The 12,675-nt window shown below is 36.3% G+C and overlaps 2 protein-coding genes across 13 annotated transcripts in view; both read right to left on the reverse strand.

Annotated features, from left to right (window-relative positions):
• Nucleotides 1-1,708: 1,708 nt before the first annotated feature.
• Nucleotides 1,709-5,736, reverse strand: BBS10 (Bardet-Biedl syndrome 10). The gene is made up of 4 exons (XM_043564285.1): nt 5,666-5,736; nt 5,337-5,530; nt 4,984-5,287; nt 1,709-4,551 (listed from the first exon to the last, which is right to left on the reverse strand). Exons 1-4 carry the CDS (start codon nt 5,734-5,736, stop codon nt 2,571-2,573), a joined length of 2,550 nt encoding a protein of 849 aa, XP_043420220.1. The 3' UTR covers nt 1,709-2,570.
• Nucleotides 5,737-7,310: 1,574 nt separating this feature from the next.
• Nucleotides 7,311-12,675, reverse strand: part of OSBPL8 (oxysterol binding protein like 8) — a 158,384-nt gene continuing 153,019 nt past the window's right edge. For all 12 annotated transcript variants that reach the window (XM_043561542.1, XM_043561539.1, XM_043561540.1 and 9 more), the window contains one exon: nt 7,311-11,593. In XM_043561542.1, coding sequence (XP_043417477.1) covers nt 11,461-11,593 — 133 coding nt within the window. In that variant the 3' untranslated portion in view covers nt 7,311-11,460. The remainder of the gene's footprint in view (nt 11,594-12,675) is intronic.

Raw genomic sequence — 12,675 nt, forward strand, 5'->3', positions numbered from 1 at the left:
TTCCCTCTCCTTGAACTTCAGCTGAACTTTGTGATTGCCTGAACCAACAGAATACAGTGGAAGCTGTCCAGCTAAGGTTGGGTAACTCCCACAACCATGGGAGGTAATAATATAGTAGTTCAAATCTAGTAAGTTAGTTTTGAAGTTATTCATTATGCAGCAACAGAAAACAGGAACATGGGCTTGACTTCATCTTTTATATTTTCTTTGGTCTTGATTCCTTATTTTATATTCAGATTTTACAGTAATTTTGTCTGCTCTTGTTGCAGGCAGGCCGTCTCAAATTCTTTGTGGAAGAGGGTTTAAATACAATGTAATTACATTTGTAAAAGTGCTCTCCTGTCTAACCCAGTGATGTAAACTCCCTGGTGTTATTCTGTAAACGATAAAGATAACCCATGAAAGCTCAATCACCATTTTTGAGGGATATTTTTTTAAAGAGATTAGAAGAGATTTAAAAGAAAAAAGATTGCTTCGTGTAGACCTGTTCTACATTTTCTGCTCTTTCTCCCCCAAAACAGATTCTTTCCCATGAAACTTTGACAGAAATAATTATGACCTCCTCTATGACGATCAAATGACTGATTCAGTCAACAAATAGTTCTTCAACACATTTATTGGCTACTATTGTGTGCCAGATATTAGACCAGGTGCCAAACATACAAAGACCCAGGCCCAGCTTACAAAGGGGCTTCTGGACTCCTGATTATTTATAGCTATAAAATGCCTACCATATGCAAGGACATATGTCTGGGCAAGGACATATGTCTGGGCACGGCTAGAAAAGCCTTTGAATGCCTTTAATGACGGTGTATTTAAAATAGCAACAATATAATAAAGTAAAACTATCTAATGATCTAACAGGCAATTAATGGAAAAAAATTGTACAGCAATATTACAGTAGGTTCATACATCTATGAATTCAGTACAAGAAACAGAATTAATTTACTCTCTCCATCTCAGAAATGAAATAATGCTATCATATGGCATAAACCTTAAAAAAATGAAATTACAGTTAATTTAAAAGATCATGAGATACTGCAAGATGTTAGTTTAATATGTTCTTAGTCATCGCTTTTTCAAGTTTTACTGTAATTAAAATTTTTAAATCAGGTTTCCTAAATTCAATATCAATCCAAGATAGTGTCGTTACCTTTTCAGGAAAGGGGTATGGAGGCAGGAACTACAGTTTACCACAGTGGAGTCAGCATTTGGCACATGAAAAGCACTCATTAAGAATTTGTTGACTTTGTGAAGTGCCTGCGTGGCTCAGTGGGCTAAGTGACCAACTTCAGCTCAGGTCATGGTCTCGTGGTTCCTGAGTTCAAGCCTCGCATCTGGCTCTGTGCTGACAGCTCGGAGCCTGGAGCCTGCTTCAGATTCTGTCTCCCTCTCTCTCTGCCCCTTCCCCACTTGTGCTCTGTTTCTCTCTGTCTCTTGAAAATAAATAAAAACATTAAAAAAAAAAAAAAAGGATTTGTTGACTTCATAAGTTGGAAACATGTACTTAGGAGAATGGATTAAAGGTAATAGTTTTATTCAACAGGCACTTCTGAATACTTGATATAAACATAGTGGTGTTTTGGGTGTTACAGAGAACTATTAAAAGTAGAGGACACTGTCCTTATCTATGGCTAGATGCACATCATTTGCACTTATAAACCTTTATAATAAAATATAAATATATGAAATTCACATTAGAAATAAATAATTTTCAAATTCTTTATTACAAATGAACTCTGGCTATGCACCAAATATAAGAAAAACCAGCAAATACGTGAATTATTTTTACAAACTCTTAGAGAACAGGAGAAAATACAGTATGAATTTCATAAGCTTTCTGAAATTAACTTTTAACTACAGAAATGAAAGTAAGTTTGCAATGCACAAAGTCATATTTCTAGTTACATATTCAGTGGTGTATGGACAGTGAAAAAAATATATCCAGGCTTTTCCACATAAAACAGAAATAAATAAGGGGATATATAAAAGTAAAAACTAATTTAGTTTATATGCTTCTTGAGAAAAGAAATCAAGACTTTTTATTCATTGCTTTTTAGAAATTAGGAATAGAGAAAATACATTATTTTAAATGAAGCAAATAATGTTTAATATTATAAACAATTAGAATAGGATGACATTTGAAGACCTTACCCAAATCTCAGATTAAATAATCCTATGAACTAAATAAATACAGAAAGGCAAGGAGGACAGATGAAGAGAGTGAAAAAATGTACAGAAAAGTAAGAAGGACTATAAAGGAACACCCTCTCGCATATACACGGACTAACACAGAGCTGAGACACAGGGAAATTTAAGGGGAAGAAAGACACACAGTCATATCTTGGCTTCCATCATGTGGAAGGCTTCCTCCTCAGAACAGTTCCAGAATGTTGTCTAATATTTGGTCTGAATGTCTGCTAGCCTCTTACTGTAGTTCTTCTAAAGACTTTTTTTAAGTTTTGATGTTTTCCTAACTAGACCAAATTGATTTGAGAATCAGTGGTCACATTTTTTACTTTATGGCTTGAGTTGGGTTAAAATTTTGGTTAATAAAAAAACTTCCAATTTTATACTTCCTCTTCTGAATCTTGATCATAAACTTCCTGAGGTTGTCTCTTAATATTGATTACCAAATCAATGGTTAAAATTTTTGTTAAACATTGAAGAACGGAAGTTAGTAATTGGTATTTACTAGCTACCGATTCCAAACCTGTCTGACTGCTTACCATGGGTTGATGGGTTTGTATCGCATGGAGAGTTCTTACATATATTTGTGGAAAGCTATAGTTTCCCTTCTTAGACTTATACAGGATTTTGGGAATGCCTAAAAGAGCATTAGCTATTATCACGCTAACCATAGTTTCTTCTGATTGGTGACATTTTTTGGCGTAGTTAAGAAGATAGTAATGTAACAAAAACTCAAAATTACCACCCGCTGGCAAAACACAACCTGCTGGTATAGATGAGAAGCAGTAACCGTGGGATGTACACACCTCCAGTGACTTCTCTCTCACTGCTAACATGCTTCCCCTTCCAGCAATTTCTGTGACTTGTAAATTTTCATAAGAAATTTCTATTCTAGTGTTTTCTGTTGTTGAATTAGCAGAATTACTCTCCATAAATGGTTCACTGTCATCAACTATCCTGGTTTTGGCTAGAGATAAATATCTCAATGTTTCATCTGTCTGGTATGTATCTGTTGGTGTCACTTTTGGTATTGAATGTGGAATATGTGTTTCTAATTCTATACTTGGAACTACAAAATTTGAATATACTTTTAAATATGTTTGAGTTGTTGCCAGCTTACCTTTGTTCTCTACAACTGTGCCCTGATATGGGCTTTGCATTGAGCCATTAACAATTTCTGGCAATGGCGTACTTTCTCTGCTATTCTTGTAGGTAAGAGGACTTGATGCATAATTTTGATCACTGGCTTGTAACATGTAATTTAGATCAAGGTCTTTAAATAACTGCCGAAGCATTTTAAATGCTCCATGTAAAGCACTTTTATGCTGTTCCACAAGACCCTGCACTGGTGCACAAAGAACTATACAGTGTGGTATAAACGAACATGTGCCAATCAAGCCAAGATGAACATACCTTTTGGATCTAAGGATAAGGGGCTTACAAAAATTCATCAAAGCAGTGTTACAGGTTTCATACCGCGAAGAGGTATGCGGCAATACGAAGGGAGAAAGACCAACAACCCTCTGGATAAGAGATACTTCTTCAGAGGATAAACACTCCACGACAGATATGCCATTCAGTCCTGCATAATAAATAACTATATCTGGTTGTTTCACACTAGACAGCAGCAATTTTACATTCTGGCTCTGTAAATGTTTCATGATTGCTTTTGTCCTTTCCATAATCCAAAACTGAGATGTCCGAAACTGTGTTTCTGAATTTAAAATAAACTCTGATCCAGAAGTTGAAAAAGGGGGCTGAATAGTCTCTGTTACTATCACTATTCTTATGTCACCATCTGCTGGACAGTAGACAGAAAAGTCTCTATGAAGCACAAGCCCAGCTATGATCCTGGAATCTGAGACAGGAAGGCCAGTGACACCAACGTTCAACTCTATAAAATAGTCATCCACTAACTCAAATACTTCTTCACATCCACTTTCACAAGCCATACACTTGAAAAAGTAGTCACACATCAATTGTGAAATAAAGTTTTGATTATTTCTTCCCACTCTTCCACAAAAGTATGCTTCTAAGAGCAACTCTAAAGAGCTTCTACACAATGTTCTCTCTTTAGTGGATGAAGAAAAGATGGACAAAAAGTGTTTGCTTAAGTAGTGGCCCATAATATAATCTAATACTTGTGTCTGAAACTTCAGAAGAGCCTGAGAAATAAATTTCCACTGACAACAATTTTTCCAATGCCTTCTGTGGGTTTGAATATTTTTGGAAATCAAAGAATCCTGTTCTTTGTCTGTTACTGCATGAAGTCCTCTGAGTAAGTGACAAAGAAAGATAATAAATGTTTTAGCACCATCTCCTGTTTTTCTTAGATGACTGGAAACACAGGCTACCATCATCCTGTACAAAAAAAGAAATAAAGCAACTCAGAATTTCAGCGGGCTGCCTTCTTACAAATAAATCAAGTCGAAACCATGGCTTCACAGGTAAAGGCATAAAATAATACTGTCCTTTTGATGTCTTTAGTATTACTTTTTCCTTTTTTTCAAGTTACTTTGTTCTATTTCAAGATTCTGGGGTTAGGTGGAGCAGGGAGGAGGGGGAATCAATGTTCTTGGAAGTTTGTAAGATTTGACGTCCCCAAGAACATTCCATTGCACACCGCTCGAACCCTGAGCATACAATAGTCTCACCCGAGGTCACTCTTCCCAATAGTACATTCTAAGGAAGGGTCAGGAGATAGCCTGCGGTGCCCGGCTCTGGGCAGGAGAATGGGACAATAGTACCTGGCTAAGGGACACTATAACGAGCTGGAAGGCGGGACACGGGTACCTGGCTATGGGATGTTCTAAGTGTAGCGCCTCCAGAAGGCAGCCTCCATCCCGACTGATCAGCACCTCGCCGGTGGGCTTCGTACACAGAACTTGCCGCCCCTCGGGGCCCACGCAGCAGCTCACGATGGTCTCCAGCACTTCCGCCACCCGCAACGCCACCTTCGCGGACCCCGCGGCGGCCATAGGGCGTAAGAGCCGCGTGGCTTCCGGCCGCCGGCGGCGAAGCCCTAGCACCACCAGGAGGGAGGAGCCCGACGGAAGCGGAAGGGGCGGGGAGGGGGCTGTCAGCTGGCCCAGCTCGGCTCACTCCCCCCTATGACCCACTAGCGGAGTAGCCTGCTGTTCCGCCACCTGGGACTAGCGTTCCAATAGCTCGCGAAGCTAGGAAAGAGGGCAAGACTTCCCGGGAGCTAGCTGTTCCTGGAGCGGAAACTGCTGGCCCTTTCCCAGTTCCCTGGGTAAATTCACACCCTGCAGCGGCTTCAGCTGCCACCAAATCTCTCCGTCTGCCAGGAAACGTCCTCCTTCTCTGGAAGTCGGCACGCCTGGGGAGCGTATGTGAAGGAGGGAATGGGCACCGCGGGCGGACCTGGGCTCGTGCTCCACCCCTGACAAAACCTCCGCGTTGGACTCATGAATATTCTGTCCACAGTATCATCAGTTGCTTTTCTTCCCATCACAGAGGCCGGCTCGGGATGCAGGACGGATGGGCAAAGGCCTGGCCTTCACGGTCACGAGCTGCAGGCTTCATGCTTTCCGCAGGGGGCTTTGCCAGATTTCCTTGACGTGGATATCACTTTAAGTCCCCCAGCCACCACAACTTACTTTTTCTTTAGCAGAAGGGATAGATGGGAAGACTTAGCTACACTAGTGATCACTAGTATGCCTTTAAAGCACATAAAGCACAGGGGCGCCTGGGTGGCTCAGTCGGTTAAGTGTCTGACTTCGGCTTAGGTCATGATCTCGGGGTCCGTGGGTTCAAGCCCCGCGTAGGGCTCTGTGCTGACAGCTCAGAGCCTGGAGCCTGTTTCAGATTCTGTGTCTCCCTCTGTCTCTGACCCTCCCCTGTTCATGCTCTGTCTCAAAAATAAGTAACTGTTTAAAAAAAAATTAAAGAAAGCACAGTGGTCTTAGGGTACAACTGCAGAAGAAAACAGGCAGAAAGAACATACATCTGGGTTTGCGATGACACTTGTCTGCTACATTCAGTAAGTAACCTCTTCCATCTCCAGTTAAAAAAAAAAAAAGATAGTAGTATATAAAAGAAAACCTCACGAGAGTGACAATGTTTGCAAAGAGCTTTTTTTTTTTCATGGTGCCTGGCATATATTAAGCACTCAACGATTATTTACAGCACCCTCCCCCCCCCCCCCATAACTGTGATATTCAGTCGCGTATTGACCCACTCTCTCTACAAGAAAAGGATATTTTGTAAATTGCAGAAGAGCCAATTAGGATGATAGCACAACACAGGACGCCTATTACAGTGCAGTCAATATTAGTAACAAAATTACTTATCTTGCAGCTTTTTCATTGAGGTTGAAGAATGAGGGGCTGTTCTCCTTTCCTCTCATTCCTATACATAGGCTAGGGAAAATCTGTAATGCCCTCCTTTCCACTCCCCCCAATTAGTAAGACAGAACCAACTATTAGCCAGAAGCAAGTGGATTCTGAGGAAAGAGCAAAAATGGAAGGGGAGAAGGACAGAGGAAAAGAGAGGAAAACCAGGCAGGAATGATTTGGAACTCACCTGATGTTGACTCAGTATGCACTAGTAAGTGATTTGGGGGGGGGGGGGAGAAAAAAACTTCTATATAGGTTTTGTATATATACTTGTTTAATGGTAACATTTTTTCTGGTTCTACCCATCACAAAGCAGCAGTGGATATAGCTATAGTATACTGATTGAAACAGTGGATTAATGTAAACATTTAAAAGTGCTACCATCAGAGTTCTACTTAAGCGTAGAGTGGAAGGAGAGTGGATATTGAAGTCAGACATGGATTCAAACTTATGCTTGCTATCACTTTTACTGTATAGCTTTTGGAGTCATTTAACTTCTCTGAGTCTCAGACTCTTCATCTATAAAGTCGGGCTAACTTCCACTTAGCTTAAGGTTATTATGAGTAGTTAAGAAGAATGAATATAAAGCACCAAGGAAAGCATACAGTAGGGATTCTAACTATTAAATCCCTTCCCAGCCCTTCACCCTCCTTCACAACTACCCCTACAAAAAAAGATTTTTTTTTTCAATTTAAAAATTAGGATGAAGTAATTCAGTCACTTCAAAGTCATTATGTTATATTCAAAGTCATTTGATCACAGTTTACTCTTTTTAAGAATTTTATTCAGAATGCCTACCTGTAGAAGTTAGCATAATTTTACAGATTAGAAAAATTCAATTCTTTTGTCTCTGCAAACATTTATAATAGGTTAGGAATAATAGATTAGAAATGTAATACATTACAAAACAGTTGCCTATGACTATCTGTACATCTACTATGCACCTTAGGGAAAGGATGTGACAGTGTGCTGTACTTACACTGCAGATAACACACTTTTTATTCTATTATACAAAACTGACCAGTGGTAGTGTCTGAATTTATAAATGGCTATTAAACAGGATATTTAACTTAAATGTATATTTAGCATGCTAAAAAGTGAAAAAATTTTCAACTGAAGTAATTCTGTGGCTCATCAATTCAAATGTTTCATGGCATTTTTCTTTAAATAAACATCAATATTGTAATACTAAATAATTTTACATGATAAATGCAAAAAGATAAAATTTTCTAAACATTTTAGAAAGTATGTTCACATTCATTTTGTCATGGGTTTCTTGTGGCTCTTCTAAATATGTTAATCATATTAAGGAGACACTGGTCCTATACGATTTTAACAGTCCATCTTCAATTAAAAACTGTAACCAAACAAACAGTATATTAAAGAGTAACAAAAAGTAACTTAAATATACTAAATTCACACACTATACGTAAACAAAATCAAGTCAAATTACATAAAGTCAAATGACACAATAGTGGCAGGTTATACATTTTAAAGAATTTCTTTATCCATGTAGTCACATGAAATAGAAGCTGAAATGTAAACTCAGTGATTTGTGTGGTGTTACCCCTTACTGGTTCAAATTGGAAAATTTGGTATAAATGCTAATATTAGTATTTTATTTCTGTACATTTAACATAATTCAAAATCATCTACAGCATCAGGTATGGCTCATCAATTTTGCCATCATCACCGTATATCAACCAAAAAAAAAAAACCTCAAAAATATATTCATTGCTCATTAGAAATGCTAAACACCAGAAAAAAATGGAATTTTGTTTTCTTAAATAGTTGACTAAGATATTCTTCAAAAAGTTAAAACTGCCTTCCACAGAATTTTATGTGTAGTATGGCACAAGTTGACACCCAAAACAGTGTGAATTCCATCAAAAAGGCACTGTTTACAATACTCAGAATAATCTGACAAATCTACTTCAATGATGTCTGAGAGTGAAGAATATACTTGAAATAGTTAAATAGACAAACCCTTATAAAAGTACAGCATTACTGTTTAAATATACTATAGCTATATAAAAGGAAATAAAATGACACAGAGAAATGACCCTTTATGGCAGTTAAGCCTATAAACACTTAGAGAATCATATTGTAGTTCTGTAACACAAAAATAACAAAAAGTAGTTTCTTAAAGGCACAAAAGCGTGAATACTAAATGAGTGTTGTATTTTACAAGGCCAACTTTTTCAATGGAATGGTGACAAAGATTACACTGTACCTTTATAAGTGATGCAAAAAAGTACTGACATGAAATACAAGTGAAATAGCTATTGCTGAAACTTACTTATTTCACATGCCCTATTTATTATCTGTTCCTGGGCCAGCTACACCTCACTAAATGGCGGATAATTGAAGGCATAGTACATTTCATAACTAAAACAAATGCACACGTCGATAATTATTACTCATGTAAATTTTCATGTGAAAAAATAAAATTTTTGATCAAATGAAAAAAAAAAGTGGTCATAAGATCTTAAATCCTAGAAACCATCATGAGGCTCTCAAACAACTGGGAACTGTAAATCACAATTTTTATGAATCCATGTTTGAAGGAGTATTAATCTCAGGTAGGGAACATTCAAAGTCAATTACATATATGGCTACATACAAAGTTAATTACGTGTCTTAAAGGATTCACATACTAAGCCTAGTATAACCACTGATCTAAAAACTAAGCCACCAATTCCTGAGTTTTGTGTTCAGTTCACAGAAAGGAACTCATACAACTAAAAGCATAAGAAGACTATTAGATTAGATGTATGCTTTCAGTGTATAAGAAACAGTCATGAGTAACCCTGCTCTTTTTCATGAAAGTTTTTGACTCCTTGAGTAATAAGAACCCAAAACATCTGCTCTAAAAAGAAAAACATAAAGAACATAACTACCTTCCCAGTCTTAGAAGATACCTATACAAATAAAACACTATTTCGACCAAATGAAAAGAACACACAAGTGGGTAGGACTAAAACCCCAAAAGGGGGTTATCAGCAAAAAATTTTAAGTTTTCAGGGTTTAATGATGAAATTATTTTTGTGATCAGCCAATCAACTTATATATAAATACTAACTGAAACCATAAAAAGGATCAAATTGTACAATATTTACAAAATATCATATATCAATCAATAGGCAGTTGAGCATGACACTGGTAACAGAGAGTGAGGACAAAAACGACACAAGTATGAAATACAAACAAATCTCACCTGTTCTAGTGTAGACATATCTATACTTATACCAGGTATAGGTATCTTATTTATATTTCAGTCAATTAAAAAAAGTGCTTTCACATGTACATATGGAATACAGCATTATTTTGCCCAAACTATATGGCTCTTCTTAAAACCGAAGACTATTAAGATAGCTAAATTGGTAAGGGAGAAAAAAAGCAGGCTCTTTATCACTTTCAATTTTTGTAATTTAGCAATCATTCCTTGACTGTATATATCTTGGCATAAACAGTTGATTGTAATTTTGCTAGTGTCTCACAGTCTCTTCTTAGTCAAAGGCAAATGTAGCCAGAATAATTATTCTGACTTTTCATTAATAACCATTCCGAAAGGTATACTTTCAGGATTCTAAGACATATCTTAGGACAACATGTTCCTAAACTTAGCTACATTTGCAAAAATTGCTTCTGAGGGCTATAAATATTTATGACAAACATTAAAATATTAACCTGAAAAAAAATTAGGAAAAAGTGTGCCTGAGTCTGAACAAAAAAAATCTTGAAGTGTGGTTTGTCACAGAATGAAGTTACTGAGAACAGAGGAATAAAGAATTAGACCTCAGAACTTGATGCTCTTCTTAGATGCTCAACTTATTGCACATTTTAAAGAAATAAATTTTAATGTATACATAAATGCTACGACACAAAGTTTTTCTTACTGCCTTTCTCTTATTTGGCTTTTGAAGTAAAATATTGGTTATAAATTTTTTCTATTCTATTTACTCACTGAATACACTAAGTTCTAAATGAAAGCTAAAATAAGTTTTTCATAATGAAAAACATAAATTATCATATGCCCTATAAACAACTCTAGAATTTGGCCTATGCTACTGGACCAACAGGGTTACAAGAAACAAAAATAAGAAAAAAGGACAGCAATTTTGACCACAATTTTTTAAGCAAGTGCTTAAGGTGGTATTATATAGGTATAAGAAAGATATAATCAATAGATCCAAATAGCTGCATATCGGTTTTTTATGTCGATAAACATACACACAGATTTATACCTGTCTCTATAAATATTAAAATTCTAGGGGTTAAAAAAACTGTGTGTAAACCTTTAAAAAAGCAATCTGCCACCTTGTCTCTCTCAGTACACCAATTTCGACTACACTTTTTTCTTGCTGTTTCTAAGAACACAACTGAGCTGGGTGCTTTGGAAATGATATTTCTAACAGGACAGTGTTTTGAGCTATTTATAATATGTCTATTATGCCATCATTTCCCATTCTGTAATTCCTTATTGATAAAAGTCTTGTGCCTGTTGTATGAAGAAAATAGATTGCTATGTATATATTTTATAAGATTGATAGCATTTTTGTTATGAATGTTAATGTTATATCTCAGAACACACTATAGAATACAAAGACTACTGTCAGGTATACATAAGACACAATTGTGTATACATGTGGACTTATTATACTCACATGTAAACACACTGTCACAAAAGCTAGAAATGTTCTGGCACTTAACACATAGCTCACTTTAATGACCAAGAGTTCTTATTTCAGGTTAAGGAAAAAAGGTATGAAAGGTCAACACCTCTACATTTATCTCTAAGATTTTTGTTTTAGAAATATTGTGACATTTTAACAAAGACCAAACCAACTTGAACATTGGTCCCAGGCCAAATTTGATCATTCCAGTTCATTGATTCAACTGTAAGGAACTTCTACTTAAACATGAAGTTTATTATGACTTGAAGCAAAATCAGGAGGAAAATGATGAAGTAGTCTTTTTGTTGCAGAAAATAATCTGTGGCAGGTGTGCTTGAAACTAAATGATTTCGAAGAGCCATAATATTTCTACAAAAATAAGAAACAATAAATTTTAAAATTATTTGTCAAAATGTTAGCATATAAATCACAATTTGATACGTGAAACTTAGTAAGGTCTTAGTTAAGAGAACACTTAATTACATTATCTAAGGTAACTTGTTTAATCAATTACTACTACAACATCAACAGGAAGCTATTATGGTACGTGAAGCCATTATTAGGTCTTGTCTAAATCTACATTCCACATTGTACCAAATATATTACTTGATGATGTGCATCAAACAGAATTATTAAAGTTAGAGGATATAAAAATATACCACTTTTCTCTGTTATCACAGTGGTTTTAAAACAAAAATTATGCTTCTTAGTTGGTCTAGTAAAGTTCTTTTATCTTTACTTTGGGGAAGATAGAAGTAGATTTGGAGAAAAATTCTAAATTCTCTAAGAAAACATAATACAACAGATTTCATGACATTCCTAATTTGAAAAATGCTATATAGGCATTTCATATACTAACGAAAATAAAGTGTTAATTTAGTCATTAAATGAGCTTACATTATCCTCATGCCATCCTAAATGCTTTTGGCTAAAAAAAAAAAAAAAAAAGCTGATTTCATTCCGCCCCCCCTGACTTCTACACTGGTATACCAGTATAGAGAAAGAAAGGAGGCAAATGAACAAGTAGGCTCATTAATTTATAAAGACAATTAAACTAGGAAATGAGCATTTTATATAAGGGCTGATGATATCAAGATGCAGAAGACATGTTCCCTCCTCTAAAGGAGCTCATTGTCCAGTTGCGGGAGGGGGTGGTGGTCGTGTGGTAAACAGACACACACAATAACAACTCTGTAATCCAATAAATGCTCAAAAGTAGCAGGCATAAGGAACTGTACAAGGACAGTGCAGGGATTAATAACTCTACAGGGCAATGTGGGTAATTAGAAATGTTACAAAAAGGGTGGCATTTGAATTATATTCTGAAGGATAAACAGGGATTTTCTTGATGGGCAGGGTGGGAGGAAGAACAATCTAAAAAGTGGATTCAGTGTGGGCAAAGCTCCAAAGATGAGACAGTAGAGTATATTCTGGAGTATACTGTAAGGAGT

This window comes from Prionailurus bengalensis, chromosome B4 (genome assembly GCF_016509475.1).
Source record: "Prionailurus bengalensis isolate Pbe53 chromosome B4, Fcat_Pben_1.1_paternal_pri, whole genome shotgun sequence".
Lineage (NCBI taxonomy): Eukaryota > Metazoa > Chordata > Mammalia > Carnivora > Felidae > Prionailurus > Prionailurus bengalensis.

Bases quoted from the DNA above. Each gene is read 5' to 3' on its own strand.
- BBS10 (XM_043564285.1), bottom strand. From the start codon at position 5,736: ATGAAGCCTGCAGCTCGTGACCGTGAAGGCCAGGCCTTTGCCCATCCG. The intron at 5,531-5,665 runs GTGATGGGAAGA...TACGCTCCCCAG, and splicing joins TGCATCCCGAGCCGGCCTCT to GCGTGCCGACTTCCAGAGAA. The intron at 4,552-4,983 runs GTACCCGTGTCC...TTTTTTGTACAG, and splicing joins TTAGAACATCCCATAGCCAG to GATGATGGTAGCCTGTGTTT.